The sequence below is a fragment of the Peromyscus leucopus genome, unplaced genomic scaffold (genome assembly GCF_004664715.2).
Source record: "Peromyscus leucopus breed LL Stock unplaced genomic scaffold, UCI_PerLeu_2.1 scaffold_603, whole genome shotgun sequence".
NCBI classification, from domain to species: Eukaryota; Metazoa; Chordata; class Mammalia; order Rodentia; family Cricetidae; genus Peromyscus; species Peromyscus leucopus.
This window is the reverse complement of record NW_023505512.1, coordinates 8875-25740: the sequence shown is the minus strand read 5'-3', so window position 1 is coordinate 25740 and position 16866 is coordinate 8875. Positions and strand designations below refer to the sequence as shown.

General features: G+C 46.9%; 1 protein-coding gene across 1 annotated transcript; it reads right to left on the bottom strand.

The window, feature by feature from the left end:
• Positions 1-5772: 5772 nt before the first annotated feature.
• On the bottom strand, positions 5773-15270 carry LOC119087254 (protein inscuteable homolog). Its single transcript, XM_037201974.1, has 2 exons — positions 14539-15270; positions 5773-6365 (listed from the first exon to the last, which is right to left on the bottom strand). The coding sequence occupies exons 1-2, from the start codon at positions 14608-14610 to the stop codon at positions 6213-6215; spliced, it is 225 nt and encodes a 74-aa protein (XP_037057869.1). The 5' UTR covers positions 14611-15270; the 3' UTR covers positions 5773-6212.
• Between the last annotated feature and the right edge of the window lie 1596 nt (positions 15271-16866).

Genomic DNA, 16866 nt, shown 5'->3' with positions numbered 1-16866 from the left:
GAGCTCATATCCCACAGGAAGATATTCAACGATTTTATAGCCATTCTTTCCTTGTTGAAGGATCTCATAGGGTTTATATCCCACCCCCACCTGCATCCATCTGCTGCCTCCATCTCTCACAGGGTCCTGAAACTGCTGGCAGAGACTCTGCAAGACAGACCCTGTTCACCCCCCCCCCCTCAGCCCTGTGACTGGGGTAGGAATGATGTGGGTTATGTACAGCATACGCACTCGCGCGCGCAGTTCCAGGAAAAGGTTGACAACCTGACAGGCTGCCAATGCAGCGCTTGTCCACCAGGGGCCGCTGTTGTACAGCACACGGTGTCCCACAGAGCACCCTCCAATCCCCCAACTGAATCACTTAGGTATCCAGGCTGCCAAGCAGCTTCATCCCTTCTTCAAAATCAGATTGGAACTGATTGTCAGGAAGAGGGTAGCTTCCCCACCAGCACTCGGGACAGTACTAGCCCACCATGTCGACAGAATCCTCTGGACAGTACTGGCCCACCATGTCAGCCGAATCCTAGGGAAAAAGCAAAGGAAAGGCCCAGGGGCAGGGAAGAGCTGAGTTTGAATCCACCCTTTCGAGCCTTTTAATCCTCTTTGTTCCTGCCCTGGGAGACAGACTGGAAGCTAAACGGTAAGAGAAAGGAATGAGCCATACTCCTTCTCCCCTCCACAGCCCACCCCAGTCAAAACAGGCCAGCTGACAGGGGACATGAGGCTCTGCCCAGCCCTGGCCCATTCCCAGGGCAGTTGAGTTCGCTGTCAGGCATGGGGGTGGAAGCCGCACATAAGCCCCTGGAGAGGAGAGGGGAGCATCTGGGATCTGCTTTCAGAGCACTCCTGTCTCTTAATTGGAGCTTTTAGAGAAAGAAGAAGGCCTAGCATCCACAGTCCTGCTCTCCCCCACAGCTGCACTTGAGTATCAGAACTGCCTTGCCCTAGGACCGCACACCATGGCCACAATGGCCTCTTTTGGACCTTGGAGGAGAGAAAGAATTCACATGAAGGAGAGAGGAAAAGCACAGGGCTCCCAGTTTGGCTCTGCACCTCCCACAGTCTAGCCTTGTCAGCCTCCACTTGCACTTCTGTAAAATGGAATGGCGGTGCCTACTGCTGCCTACTTACTTGAAGAGCGACTGTGAGAATCAGAAAAGGCAAAAGGCTGGGGGAAACTGGTTCATTTATTTTTAATGTGCTACTTCTGACTCACAACAACAGCGCAGAGCTCAGTGGAGAGAGACTCCTACCAAGCAGATCGAGGAGCCTCCCCATTGCCCCCTTGCAGCCCACCTCTTCCTGGCCAGGGTCTCTCTGCCTAGACCTCCCTGTCTCCATCTTCCATCCAGCCCAGAGCCGCTGCATGAAGAGAGCAGCAGTTTCCATTCCCACACCCGCCCACACCCTAGGGACTTTCTACTGCAACTTGAAATTGGACATTTCTACCTTCCCCTGCTCATCTTTAATTTCTTTATCGATCTTCATTAAACTCTCCCTTTGGCTCCAGGACAAAGAGAATCAACTCCTTATTTCACATACAAAAAAGGAGGGGGGAGGAGAGGGGATAAAAATGAAAGAATCTTATTCTGAAAGCGAGACTGTCTCTTGTCTGAGGCTAAAAGAGCAATTTCTAGAACTGTCTAGAGAGTTGGCTAAAGTTGGCTGAGCACTGGGCTCTGACCATCCCCTACTCCTTCTGGCCTTAGCTCGGCATGTTTCTGTTCTGCAGGTACCCAGCTCCTCATCTGGACCGTGTGCTCAGCTCTGATCCTCTAGTTCTGATCCTCTTTGGTGCCATTCTGTGAGCCAGCAGCATCTGGCAGGATATGTCCCACACTCAAGTACCAGCTAGAGACCCATCATATTGTTACCTCTTCCATGTTCCACTTTGTTGCATGGAAGACAAAGCCAAAGATCAGAAGGAAGTAAACAGCTCCTTGGGACACTTTCTTCCTCCCCAGACTCTGAGATCCTCGGCAATGCTACTCTGCCTTGCCAGCCTTCCAGGAAAGCAGCTTTGACCTGCCCACCTCAACAGAGTCGGGTATTCTGCTCTCACTGAGCTGTGTGATTTTGAAGCCCTCAACCCATTCTGGTCTCTGGGTCATCTTATTCCAGTCATCTCCCAAATGTAGTCCTGAGGACACAACCATCTCTCTGTGCTCTCCTAAGAGATGCACTGAGCATGGAGCTCTTTAGAGACACAAAGCCTCACGGGTCAATGGCCAGCCACAGATCCTTTGCATCTCTAAGACTGCTGTTCCCTGTCTGCCTTCAAGCACCTCTATACATCTACTGCAACCAGGTCTACACTGGCTCTTTGGTTCTCTTTCCCCAGGAACTGTGAAAGGAGGGAGCCTTCTCTGAGGTCGCAGGCCAGCTCCCTCTCTATATGTACTTCTGGGTTCTCTACTCCTGGCCTTAAGATCAAGCTGCTTACCTTCTCCTCTGAGCCTAGCACAGGACCAATGAGTGAGAGATGACTGTCTGCCAAGGACACAGGAAAAGCATGGCTGACTTCTAGAAGTGTACTGATCCTGGGTACCAAACAGTGTGGAGCGTATGGCTGAACTAAACTAGACCTCTACATGGAAGACCCCTTAGGCGTTGCTAAAGATACCTATAGGTGTTGACAATTTATCTCTTCCAGCTTTGCCCCCTGCCCTGACCAACACTTTGAGCCTAGCTCCAAGGGAGCCATTCCCCCATGGACCCCATCTCAGAAGGGCCATATCTTTCCAGGGTGGCAGAGAGAAAGAACCTGGGGTTTGGAATAAGCCAGGGATGTATTAGTGTCCATGTCTACCATCCACATTTCCACCATCATCTCTGAACCTCAGTTTCACCATCTATGAAGTGGAAAGGGGAAGGCTGGTGTTCCAGTCCCACCCGGGTGCTCCACACTGGACTTTAACACCTCTTCTTTTAGGACAGCCTTCCCTCTCAGACTAGACCACTTTCTCCTACAGACAGTAACCTCCCAGAGCCCAGTGTCTCTCGAAGCCCTTGCCATTAACACTGCCCTGGTCACAATCATGATTCCAGTGACTCGGTGCCACATGCACAACAGTCGCATGAGATTTCAGTGTGACCATTTATCGGGAAAGTGTGTCTGAGAGGCTCAGGAAGTTACTTAGAGTGACTCATGAGTTCTCAAAGTTCACGGTGTGGAGAACCAAGGACAGCCTGCCTCTCTAAGTCCACAGGGCTCTGCTGCCCAGGAGAGATGGCTTCCCAGCACACACAGATGCGTGATGAAGAATGAGTCTGTGGAGTGAGTGTTGGACAGCAGGAGGAGGCAAGTGAGGGGGCTCCAAATAGGTGACTGGCAGCCAGAAGGAAGAAGCGGAAGTAAGTGACTTCAAGTGAGTGACTGAATGAGATCAGGTATTTACCAGTGCCTTAGCAATCTGACTTGGAGGAGAGGAATGCCCACCACATCTTTTCCTTTTGGGGTGGGGGATTGGTGATCTGGGTTAAGTCACAGGGACATTTTTAATATTCTCAGAATATCCATGAAGCAAGCAAGGTAGGGATGCTGAGGGGCTTTGGGATCAAGACTTAAATCCTGCCTGTAACACTTACTAATGATACGATGTTTGTTTCTTTGTTTGTGTGTTTTTGTTTGTCTGTTTGTTTTGAGACAGGATTTCTCTGTGTAGCTCTGGCTGTCCTGGAATTTGCTCTGTAGACCAGGCTGGCCTCAAACTCGGAGATTCACTTGCCTCTGCCTCCCTAGTACTGGAATTAAAGGTGTGGACCACAACCCTGCTTAATGATGTGACTTTTGACAAGTCACAAAAACTGCCTCAGAGTCTGGCTTCTTGTCTTTAAGCTGGAGATGTTGATAGCGCTGGGCTCATAAGTTACTGGTGATACTGAAGGTATGTGTGCACTGGAGCAGTCAGGACCCAGCATAGACCCTCACTGATGAACATCCCTTCTCTTCATCCTCAGAGAGCAAACATGATATTCAGCTAACCCAGCCCTGGAAAAGGTGAGCTGAAGCATCCTAGCTTTTGTGAGCAGCATCAGATGGGCACAGAGAGCTGCCTCCAGTCATTACAGCTGCAGCTTTCAGCTCCAAGCATGAGGATGCTGCTCTGTTTCTTCCTTGGTTTCTTCCTACTGCCCTGAAAACTCACCAAGCCAAGCAACTGACTATTTCGGAGGTCTGATGATATCAGTCCCCCTACTTTTTCTTCCATGTTCCCCAGCAAGCCCTACCAAGCCAGAATGAAAGAAGATGAGAAAGAAACCTCATTTGGTCATTTGGTCAACATCCAGGAAAGATTTGTAGGAGCCTGGATGCTGGTGAATTATGCAGTACAGGAGCTTAACATACTTAACCCATCTCGTTCATTGAGTCTGTCTGTCTCATCACCACGCAAGCAAGTGCACACACATACACACTACACTTGCACATCCAGACAGTGCACTGGGAAGGGGAGAGATGATATCCAGTTTAGTCTTAGAAGATCTAGCATTTGATCTGGGCTCTCCACAACCTCAGCTGTAAGCCATTAAGCAAGTAGCCTCCCTCTTCCAAATCCACTTGCCCACTGAGCAGCAGAACCCAGGCACGGGCACCATTAACCTTAACGTATTACCTCCAATCCAGGGCTCTCAGCATACACCGGGGACAAAAGCTTCTAGCCAAGTTGGAAGAAAGCATTCTGCTCTGAGAGCAAGCACTAGCTTCTCTGCTCTCTCACTGTGTAACCTTACCCAGATGGCTTCCCCATTAGGAGCTGTAAAAGAAGCAGACTCACTATTCATCTCCCCACCTTGTCTAAGGGCACTTCGTACTCCTCTGTCTGGCTATAGGAAAGGATTTGGACAGAGGCAGGGTGGGAAGGCAGGTGGCTGATTGCCTTAGAGTCTAGACCTAAGCAAAGAAACTGAGGAAGGGCTGGGGCCACCTGGGGAGCTGGGCTCAGGCTATGGGACATCAGTGTGAAGAAAGGAGGGCTGTTTCTCCTCCAGGCAGATGCTCAGGAATGGATGTAGAGCACCCCAAATCCCACAGTCACCACGGCTATCCTGAGACACACTGGGCTTTAAGCCACAAGAATGTTCACCACGCTTCCTTCAAATTAGGTTGGGAACCCCCCAAATATCAGTTCAGCCTCCCCAGCTCTTCAGGCTAGTATCCCTAGGTCCCAGCTGTAGACCCAGACCTACAACCTGTCCAGGGGTTAAGAGTATCTAAGGTTAGACATGTTGCCCCAGGTTAGGCTGACACAGAAGCACCTAGGGCCTCCAAAGCACCAAATTCTTCATTTGACCACATGCATCTCTGTGATACACTGGTCCAGCAAGACCTTGGGCTGGTTTCAGTTCCCCTACCCAAGCTGTCCCGTCCTTCATGGAGCGGCGCCCTCCCTGCTTACCACGGCACCTGTGCTGATGAATCTTGATTGTCCACTTGATTGGCTAGGGTGACATCTAGGAAGTTAGTAAAGCATGCCTCTGGGTGTGTCTGAAAGGGAGTTTCCAGAGGTGACTGGAACTGGTAGGCAAGACCTGAATGTGGGTAGTGCCACCCCATGGGCCAAGGCCCAGTGGAAATGAAAGCAAAGCGAAATCTCCACCCCGCCCCCTCTCCCTCTCTTCCACTCTCTCCATGGTGGCTACGAGGACATAATAAAGCAGCCAAGCTTATCCTTCTCCTCTCCCACTGTGATGCATGGCCTTACCTCAGGCCCCGTGTAAAGGATCCATCAACCTTGGCCTGAAACTAAGAGGCACGCTAAGCCTTTCTTTCTTTCAGAAGCTGATCTTCTCAGGTATTTGTCACAAGGATGGAAAAGGGACTGGCACAATGCCCACTGGCATCTTGCTCTTGCCACTTGCGCTCATCAATGATCTGGATCCACTTCCTCTGGCATCCTGCCATGAAAGGACCAACCATCCCAAACTTTCAAACCAGTCTCTACCAGCTTTCCTACCCGGACCTTGCTTGTCTCGCACACTGGACTTTCTTGGTCTGTCACCCTAGCCTGAAATGCTTCGTGTCCCTTTAGAGCTGTCATTCCTGGTTAGAGCCCAGGGCCCCTTTCCCCTTAGTTTCCCCATACCTCACAGTCAATGTCCCTAATAGTTCCATGTGAAAAGGGCCTGGCAGAAGAAGGGCTTAGGTTAGACTTGCGACATGAAAAGGACCAAACGTCACCACCAGGCTTCCAACACCAGCTGGCTCAGAGACTTCAGCCCACTGAGACCACTGCCTTTACCTTCTCAAGCTGATGGACACCCTCTTCTACACAGCAGATAGAGGCCAGTGTGCGGAGCGCCTGGGGGTACACGCACCGGAAGCTGTCCTGTCGGCAGACCTTGAAGAGGGCTACAACCCCACCTTCCTGTGGAGAAGAGAATATCACATGATCATACCTTGTGATCTTCCCTTGATTGACTCAGTAATAGCTGACAGCCCTCACTCAGCAGACATATTTTGAGGTACTCCTCACACATACTTTAAAAATGAAGTCCTGACCCCTGCTAGTCCCAGTTGGAAGTGAGATTCCCCAGATGCAGCTCGGGTTTGGGTACCAGCAACAGACATTTTGGTATGGTTGAGGATCGAGACCCTTCTGCTCAGCCCCCAGAAGAGCAGGCCCCAAGTCACCAGAACAGGTCCTGTAAACTGGTAGAAGCAGATAAAGGGACAGAGTCTAGAATTCAGTGCCCATTCTACTCCATCAGCCACCATACTTGTCCTTGGAAGAAAAGGAAGTTTACATCAGGTCTGTTAATCATTCCCACTGTACAGTGAGGAAAAAAAAAACTACTAAAGGCCAGCTGGGGAAAGCAATTTCCCCTAAATCCATGTCACCCTTACTCTTGCTTGTAGGAGACAACCGCCTTCAGGACACTCATGCAGCTCTCGAGTGTGAGTCCTTTGTCTTTGGTAGGAACTGCTAATGGGATCTTTTCTCTCATCCCATGGAGACTGCCCAATAGAGTGTGCACCCCCAGTGGAATCTGGGCATAAGAAGTGCTTTGTAGTCACCACGGCAGTCCTCCCATACTCAGAGCGAGAGCACCAGCAGACCATACAGGGGACACACCACAGTATTCACAGACCAACAGCAACACTACCCTGTGAATCCAGAGCAAAAGCTGGTACCCCCATCTGGCTTTCCCTCCTCTATCCTCTTTTCCAAGGGCTGGAAGGTGCTTAGAGGTGGCATTGAGTGAGCAAGGCATTTAAGTCCTCAGGACAATCACTTTTAACCTTACCAATCACTCCCAAGTCTAGCTGTCCTAGCACCTGTTCCAAGAATCAAGCAAAATGTTACAGAAAGGTAAGTTCAGCAAAACACTATCCCATGAGCTTTTTGATGATATACCATAAATGTATCAAGAAGTTATCAGGGACCAGGCTCTCTTCCACATTCTGGGGATAGAACCCTGACTGGCTGAAAGGATAAAGAATGAGCATCTTCAGAGGAAGAAAGGATCTCTGCAGGGCAGCATGGCTGCACTGAAATAATCTCAGCTCTTCCTCCCCTCCACTCCAAACAGAGGCTCAGGAGCCCTTCTTGCTCTAACCACTTGCTTCTGACCACTGTAGGGATGAAGATGAGTTGTCCAATTCAGGGAGGCGGTATTCACTAACTCCTGATGTTTCATTGATTCTAGCTAACATTTATTACAAACCTTTATATCCCTTCTTCCTCCTGGGGTGGCTGCTTTGGTGGAGCCTAGGCAAATGCATTCATGTATTCAAAATACAGTAGTTTATTATATGCTAGGCACTGCCGTGGTCCTGATCCATACTGAACTCATAGTTTGGCAGGAAGAGCAGACAGTTCTAAAAGCAGGAACAAAGTTGGGCAGGGATGCAGTGAAAAGAAGGCAGGCATGAGGCACTGTTCCTGGACCACAGAGCAGGAACCCCTTAATCTGGGGAGGGTTTGTAGAGTGGCTAGACAAAACCCATCTGATTTCAAGTACATGTTATTATTAGAGTGAAAATACACCTAGCATGATCTATAATCCTTTACCCAGCTTTCTTATTTTCTCATGGTACATCTGGAAGTTCTGCATAAAGACCTTCCTTAGACAGTCAACAAAGCACCATCAAGTTACAGAAACAGAATAGCAGGAGTTTTAAGATGTTTGTCACCAGCTTCACTGGTTGTGAATAATCTCCATCAGAATATAACATAAATGGATAGATTATTTATATCTGAGTACATTAATACTTAGTCATTTAAGTTGCAGAGATATAATTTTATTAGATTTATCAATTGGTAATTCATATACAAATCTGTACATTGGAATCAGACAATGAAGAAATGATGCCATAGAAACTGAGGTGGAAGCCCATAGACCCAGGGATGAAGCTACAACTACTGTTCTACTACATGGTACTAGTCTCTCAAACTGCCTTCTCAATGTGTATCTTCCTACCCATAGACCAGTGCAGCTCCTGGTTTTCACCATCAGACAAGTTTCTTTGTGCAGTCGACGGCACTTGCAGCAGAAACTCACAACCTGTCAAGGTACTAAGACTAGGTTTCTGGGAAATGCTCAGCCTCAAATGGGATAGAACACCCCCCCTCCCTCAAAGATCAGGGACCACGGCACTCAGAATTGACAGCAGCTATAACTGTCTGCATAAGACCTATGCAAGATCAAGCTAGTCGAGCTCCCACTCCTAACTGAGGAGCTAGGGCCATGGATGGCGTCTGGGAGAGAGCCAGTTTTCTTTAAGGGGGTGGCTCCTGATAGGTAGACCACCACACCACACTGAGGTGGCTCCACACTCAGGAGTATATGGGAACATAACTTGGTTGTCTAAAAATAAAGAACATGAAGTTGAGAGGGGGTTGGAGATGTCTTATAAGAGTTAGGGATTTGAGGTGAAAGTGATCGAAATAATTGTGTTGTATTATGAAATTCTCAAAGAATTAGTAATATTATTGGGGTTTGGGAAGGAGGGTTCTTGTTTGTTGTTGTTGTTTCTTAAGAAACCCAAGACCAGGGCCAGGAAGGCTGTGACAGCCTCCTTTGCTCAGAAGGCATTGAGGCCACCCATCCATCTGAGCTCTGCATTTGTATCCGGTCCCCATTACGTCTTCTCCAAGCCTGTGAAAAATGCCCTCCTTAGCATTTTCAATTATAAAAGGAAGAAAGTCCTAGATCCTTGCTAAGGGTTTTGGGTCTCAATCCTGGCTCCATGTCTGGGTAGTTTGGGCTAAAATGCTATGTAACTGTTTAGTAGGAAAAGTAGCTGAGCTGGTGTGTACGGAAGGATCTGGTGCTAGTTCTTTACAGTGGTGTGAGAGTTAGGCTATGGAAGGCTTCCTGATCAGAAGGTGACCTTGCCCCCTCATGAAAGGTATGTAAAGGCCCAGATCGCGTGAAAAGGGCAAGCAGAAAAGAGAGCTACCAAGAAGTTTAGACAGATAATCTCACAGACCACCCTAGAGCCCCCACCCAGGAGCAGCACTTATCCTGGGGTAACGCTGGGATTGACTGAGCTAGCAGATCACGCTGTTGGCTGGGGCTTGTTTAATTTTATAGAAAGCTCTGGGCTCGAAGCCCAGATGCATAACAGTATGAATTATTCAGACGGCTTGGGATGAGCTGTCATAATGCTGGCAGGGGCCACTCCAGGGTGTGTAGCTGGTGATGGAAGGAATCACAGAGGAGCTGGGGTGACTGTGACACAGCATAGTGGTACTTTGTGTGCTCTGCTTGGGGGGGGGGTTGCCACCATCATGAGAGGACTGGGCTCATGCATGGGTGTCTGGATCCAGATATACTCAGAAGATAGACCTCAGACAGACTGCCTCGCTCTCAACTAGGAGCAGCTTAGACAGATGAATGGCCCAGAGATCACAGTGGGCACTGCAGGTGGCATGAGGAAGACCACTGGGGACCTCTCACATTGATCCCAGTGTTGAGTTCTTTACTGAGTGTCTGAGGTAGGATGTTGTCAACACTGGACTCCCACATGGTGCTTCTGCTACTGGACCCCATTTTGTCGTCTTCTAGACTGGAAATATAGAAGGCATCACTGCATTCTCTCCTGCTTGTACACCCAGTCTACTCTATCCCAAGGACCAAACACGATGAGGTTGAAATGAAGACCGGCATCAGAAGACCTGGTTAAAAGTCCAGCTCCACATGAGTGGGCATAACCTAAAACAAGCCCTGACCTTCTGAGAATCTGCTTCCTCCCTTTAAAAATGTGAACTATGGGGTCTGGAGAGATGGCTCAGTGGGTAAAGCAATTGGTGCACAACTGTGAGGACCAATGTTGAGATCCAAGCACCCAGATAAATGCAGGTAGGTTTGGCATTCCTCCTATAATCCCAGTACACAGGAAGTAGAGACAAGGGATTCCCAGAACAATCAGGCTAACTAAATTAACCAAGTCGGTGAGCTCTGAACTGAGATACTCTGCCCCCATGCACAAGGTGGAGGGCAATCAAGGAAGACAAGCAACATCAGCCTCAGGCTTTCCAATGCAGGTACCTACAGGTGTAGCTGTAACATGGATACACATGTACACACCACAAAAGGCACATATACACACAAAGAATGTAGCAATTACAACTCTTAACACAACTGAGGAAGGCTGGTCCATCAATTGGGATACCAAGTAGAAAGTACAACCCAGTGCTTCTGACACTAATGAAAGACATGGAGGAGTAGGACAGTGGGGAGAAGAGAGAAGGAAGGAAGGAAGGAAGGGAGGGAGGGAGGAAGGAAGGAAGGAAGGAAGGAAGGAAGGAAGGAAGGAAGGAAGGAAGGAAGGAAGGAAGGAAGGAAAAGGGAGAGGAAGGCAACACTGATGGGAGACAGTTCAGAACAGCCAAGGGCATGTCATCTTCAATGCTGAACAGCCTAGTTAACTTCTATTGGTTCCCATGTCTCAGCTCCCCGCCTATGCAGTTGGAGTGGATTCTGTCTTCTGCACTCATGCTATATTGTTTTGTTTTTAATACTGATGCTACCATATCTATCTATCTATCTATCTATCTATCTATCTATCTATCATCCTCATCATTATCATCCTCCTCCTCCTCATCATCATCATCACAGTGACCATTTCCAGCTTTAGAAAACTCAGGCTCCATGTCTCCCCCACTCCTACCAATGCCTCTCAGTCCTGACTTTCACCAGCCTCACATCCAGGGAAAGTTAATCATCTGTTGTATAATGCACCAGAAGCCAAGAAAGAAGAAATGATGATTGAGACAGACGGAGCTGTTGGAACAGGAACTTTGCCCTGTCAGAGAAGAACTCTAAGTTTTAATCAGTTAAGCTGGTAAAATGCAAAGAATGTGGCCTCCAGAGATAGGAAAATCTGGTTTCAAGCTTGAGCTGGACAAGGTACTGTGAGTCCTGGGGTTTTTATGTGTGGCAGAGCACTGCTGCTCATCTCAGAGGATGTGTGTGGATCAAACACCACAGCTCTGCAAAGAGTTCCAGCCCAGGGCCTGGTACAAGAGGAACAACCAGGACAAGGTATTTTTTTTTTATTGTTTGGTCATTAATATTCAACAAGACTCATGGCTTCCCTTAGAGAGGCTATCATGGGGTATGGCTCAAAGCATCAAAACAAATATTTGAAACTTCTAACCAAGGCTGTTAAGAGTCCAGGCTACATTGGGAGCCTGGAGTTGTGTGGGCAGCTGAGGAGAGAGTGGGAGAGGTAAGGAAATGGAGGAAGCAGGAACCCGATGAGAAAAACAGTTCACCAAGGCTGCCTATTCAGGCTGGACTTTGACAAGATGAGAACTACAGGCTTACTTTTCCACCAGGCCAGACACTGTGGGAGATCAAGGAAGTCTCTTAAAACCCACAGTTGACAGAGGCAGGCAGCACTGATGGTACTGGGGCCTGGCCAGCCTCCTGCCACAAGCTAATGGCAGTGCTGGGATGAGAACTACCTGTGGTCCTTGCCCAGGCCTTTCTCCCCTGTTCTCTCCCCTCCCACTGGACATGTTTGTAGTCAACATTAACCCAGGGAGAGTCCCAGACCTCTGAGAGGACTAACCAGTATGAAGTCAAACACTACATTTGACTCAGATTTAAACTCATGTCTACTCTCTGTTTTCATGAAAGAGGAACATGGGTGGGGCAGGCAAGTGGTAGACATTGTCTACACCAGCAGCACATAGAAAGGAGGTTTTGAGAACCTGGGCCAGCCAAGATTTGCCACTCATTTTTTAAGAGAAAAATGTTCTCTGTTCCAAAAGAAATTCAGCTAGGTCTGTGGGAATTTAATCTCCAAACTGGAGTTGAGAGGTTGAAGAACATCTTTGTTCTGCACAGTATCATGTGACCTCTGGAGTCAAGACTCTCCACCAACTTGAATGATGGAGTCACAGAATCCCTGGGAGAGATGACCCAATTCCTTCCTTATTTCTTTTCCCCAATACTACCATATACACTCAAGCAAAACCTCAACTAATGCCTCCTAAAGAGATAGTAGTTGGCAAAGAATTAGAAATCACGTGGGGGAGGTGGGGGGGGGCGGAGGAAAAACATCTACCACTCCAGACCAATTAAAACAGAATTAGAAACTGCTTAAAACTCTGCCATGATTCTAAGTCATGCTTTGGCCTAAGGCTTGAACCAGGAGTCACCACTGTGGGCTTTGGGCCATGAACTTGGAACCAGAGCTCTTAGCTCTAATTCTGAACTGACCACTTATTAGCTATTGGTGTTTTCAGGAGAAATAAAAAGAATGTGTCTGTAAACATGAACTCCATCTTGTCAGACGCATGTGTTCTTAAGGGATGTATACAACTTTGGATAAGTTCCTCAAGACATAAACTCTATTATAAATGGGAACAACACAGTCCCCATGACGGAGGCTGTTTTCATGCTTTAAAAGAAACAAGTTATGCACAACATGAATGAGAGTGACATGTCAGCCATTGCCATTAAACACAATTCACTTGTTCCTCAACCAGAGCTGAGAAACCTTTACCCCGATTTCAATTCTTCAAGGGCTTTGGTCAGTGACTCTGAGTCTGTCATCTTCCAGAGACCTTGCGGTAAAGAAGAGTCCCAAGCATAGCCCAGAATTTCAGTAACTTTGTGGTGGCACCGAAGCCTCTGGTGTTTTCAAAATCTCTGAAGGACCTGGGGACCACACCCCTGGACCCTCCTCCTGAGACGGGCACCTGAGTCTATGGAAGACAGAACTAGGTTCCACTTAGACCACTAGTTCTGTAGTGACACTACTTCTCTGGAGAAAAAGGAAGAAAGCAACACACCTAACTTTGCCTGAGAGCCACAGTCAAGGTGAGGCAACCAGGAAGTTGGTGATTTACACAGCTGTTGCTTTCATTTCCTCTTCCTCCCATGTAGTAGTGCTGGAGTGATCATGGGCATTTGAGGATCCAACCAAGAAGCTTAGATAGATCCTTTAAGAACACATGTGTCTGACAAGATGAAGTTCATGTTTACAGACACAGTCTTCTTATTTCTTCCGAAAACACTGCTGCTGATTACTATGGGGTAGAAGTTACAGTGAGAGCTATTGAGGGATGTGAACAGAATGTGAATGGAGCTTAACTACAGGTAAGGCTATATTTTAAAAACTTTTCTCTGAACTGGGTCTAAGACACTACATTTCTTACTTCCATAATGAAAGGAGGTCATATAAAATCAATGTTTATGGATTTATTTGTTTGTTTATGGCATTGATGCTATATGCCAGATGGTCTTTGTACCACTACATCTTCCGGTACACACCAGGGACATCACATTGTCAAGAAGAGGTGTGTAGAATGGAAAGAAGGGTTGACATTTCAAGTGCCTTGTTAGAAAGATGGCAGAAGTTCTGAGGACGTATCTGCAATGGTTAATCTCGGCTGTCAACTTGGCTGAATCTGGAACTGAGAAACATAGCTGTGAGGAATTTTCTCGACTAGGCTAATTGAAGTGGAAATACTCACCCTCAATGTGGGTAGTATCCACTAGCAGTGGTCCGAATATCAGGAAGTCAGAGGGGAAACTTTAGCTTTTTGCCTGCTTCCATTTGTATCTTGCTGGCAAGCTCATCCACTCTGTTTGCAAGTTCATTCACTCTGTTCACAAGCTCATCTTGTTTGTAGCTGCTGTTGCCTCCACCACACCCTCTATTGACACTAGAAACCAGCATTTTTGGTCTTCCACCATGGACTGAAGCCTATGGTTCTCCAGGAATCCCCCAGGCCTGAGCAGCTCTTGGTTCTCAGTCTCTCCAGTGTGAAGGCAGCCATTGCTGGACTGCCCAGACTGCACTGTGTAAGTCACTCAAATAAGTCCTGCTTTAATACATGCATTTTATAAGTTAGGCTCCTTTACAGAACCCTAACTACTTTATCTTTTTGTGTCAAAGTAGGAAATGAAATCATGGGGCCTGGGAAACATCAAGAAAAGTGACTCTTCCAAAGTCACACAGCAAGTTAATTCTGTGGCCAAAACAAATCTGAGCCAGCTGTTCCCACCTACCAAACAAGCATACCTTCCTCCTGCTTTTCCCAGACCTGCTCTCTGGTCCCCAACCATGAAATTCACCTTGGCTATGATGCGGCACAAAGGAGCCCCCTCCTGGGTCAGGCTGAACAAGTTCCCTGTGGTAGACTCCATGATGTAGATATTGTCTGAGGTATCGATTTTTCTCACAAGTGCCTAAGAAAAGAAAAAAGTCAGCTGGTTAACTTCCACATGCCCTTTGCTCCTCTTCCTCAATGGAATACCAGTGGGTCCATGCTTCTAATAATCTCTACGGAATCTACAGTCCTGTCCCACCTACTTGTAGGAGCAATAAAACACTAGCTATGGGTGAGGTCTAGGCACCATTGAAAAGATGCAGAGATAGAGCATCATTTCAAACCAATAGTGCATGGGGATCAAATGAGCTCTATTTTAGTTCACAGAAGGCCTCAGAAAATACCACTTGGTTGTGCTATAAGTTCACAATGAGAACAGAAACCACAGACAAAATAAACAAGCATCAATTGTGACAGCAAAGGCATGTCCATAGTGACAGGCAAAGAATTTGTTCTTTCTGTGTGGCTGTTAGACAAGGATGAACCCCAGCTGGTGATAGGTTCAAGGGCTGAGACAAGCACTCCACAGTAGCATCACACTGCCTGGGGATGTTTGCATTGGGAATACAATGAGAAATAGTGACACCAGAATTCTACTGACAGGAAACTCCAAGAGTAATGAATGCTATACTGATCAAAGATGAAACACTCTAGTATGTGTGGAAAGACTTGGATATAGGACCACAATATTAAGGAAGAGCCAGGGAAGCCATTAACAAATAAGATATGAAGATTATTCCTAGAAGAGTTTTAGCTAATTCTGGGGGAGAAAAGCCTTACAAATTGCAATCACTTCATACTCAGCCATTAGCTTTGGCACATATGACTCATTATTGATTATCAACTATTCTCACCTACTAATGAATGCAGTTGCTCAAGTTTCCCCTGAGAAGTATGGATATGGAGACCTGCCTTCCTGGGCCTCCTATGAGAAAACAAAATCCGGAAAATATTGGTGCAAATCTCAGGTATCTTTTTAGTGGTTCTCTGTGTATACATATACATGTGTGTGAGCATATGTGCATGCCCGTGTGCACCATGTGTGTTTGCATGTATATGCACTTGTGTGTGCATGCATGTATGTGCACATGTGCATGTATATATGCCTGTGTGCATGCATATATGTATATATGTGTGTGAATGTATGTATGCAAGAATATGCACATGTGTGCAGGCATGGGTATGTATGTATCTCTCCAGCTAATATTTTGATACAAGGTCTCTCACTGAACCCAGAGCTCACCAGTTCCATCAGTGAGCTCAAAGGGTCTTCCTGTCTTCCTCTCCAGCTCTAGAATGCCAGACACACACCACTGCACCAGTTTCCTTAACATGGGTGGATCTGGGAGATTGAATTTAGGTCTTTGTTCTTGAACAACAATGACTTTACAGGTGGAGCCCTCTCCCCAGCCCTTTTTCATTTTGTCTTGAAACTGAGACTCATGCACCCCAGGCCCAATTCTCCTGCCACTGTCTCGAAGCGCTGAGGTTAGAGGCATGTACTGCAACTCCTGCACTGTTTATTTTAAATAGTAAGAGGCCATGTTTTTAAATAACCTGGTGTTAATAGAAAGGACTCTCAAAGGAAGGAAGGGATCTGGGCTCTAGTCTCTGCTTGTCTTTAGTGCTCTGTTCTAACCAAGAACGAACCTAACTGAGGGCAGATTCTGAAACTAAAATGCCTGAGTTCCAATCTTGACTCTGCCATTTCTGGCGCTGTACCCTAGAGCAGATGATTTGCTGTAGCCTTTATTTGCTTCAGTTTCCCCATCTGTACAATGTTGGAATAAGCAGCATCTGTCTCTCACAGGATGCTCTTATCCTGAACTTGCTAACATGCACAAAGAGAACTTCCCAAAGAGCCTACCATAGTGAAGTAAAACATTGTTAGAAGTCATCATTTTGAGGTCTTGGGAAAATGAGATAAACTTTCTTAGGACTTGGTTTCACCACTTATAAATTGATTAAAATGAAAAGATTTGGGTATCTCTCTTGTTTCTTCTTTATTCAAACTCACAGAATTCTTCGCACAGAGCATGTTAATCCTCTACATAGCATAGTCTTAGATTAAGTATGTATTTAAGCAAACTACATTAAAAATAAAAACATTTTATTCTCTAAGACTTGGTAGGTACCTCATGCAAGAGATTCAACAAAAGCTAGTACGGATCTCTATAATGAACATACATGTTCTGCTCCTTCTCCACTCTTGCAATGAGCAGCTACACATGCAACACACACTCAAATGGAAATGTAGATTTCATATATTGGGGTCCTGTACCTAAATGATAAT

Coding starts and splice junctions, on each gene's coding strand:
- LOC119087254 (XM_037201974.1), bottom strand. CDS start 14,610: ATGGAGTCTACCACAGGGAACTTGTTCAGCCTGACCCAGGAGGGGGCT. Junction 6,366..14,538: donor TGTGCCGCATCATAGCCAAG/GTGAATTTCATG, acceptor TCTTCTCCACAG/GAAGGTGGGGTTGTAGCCCT.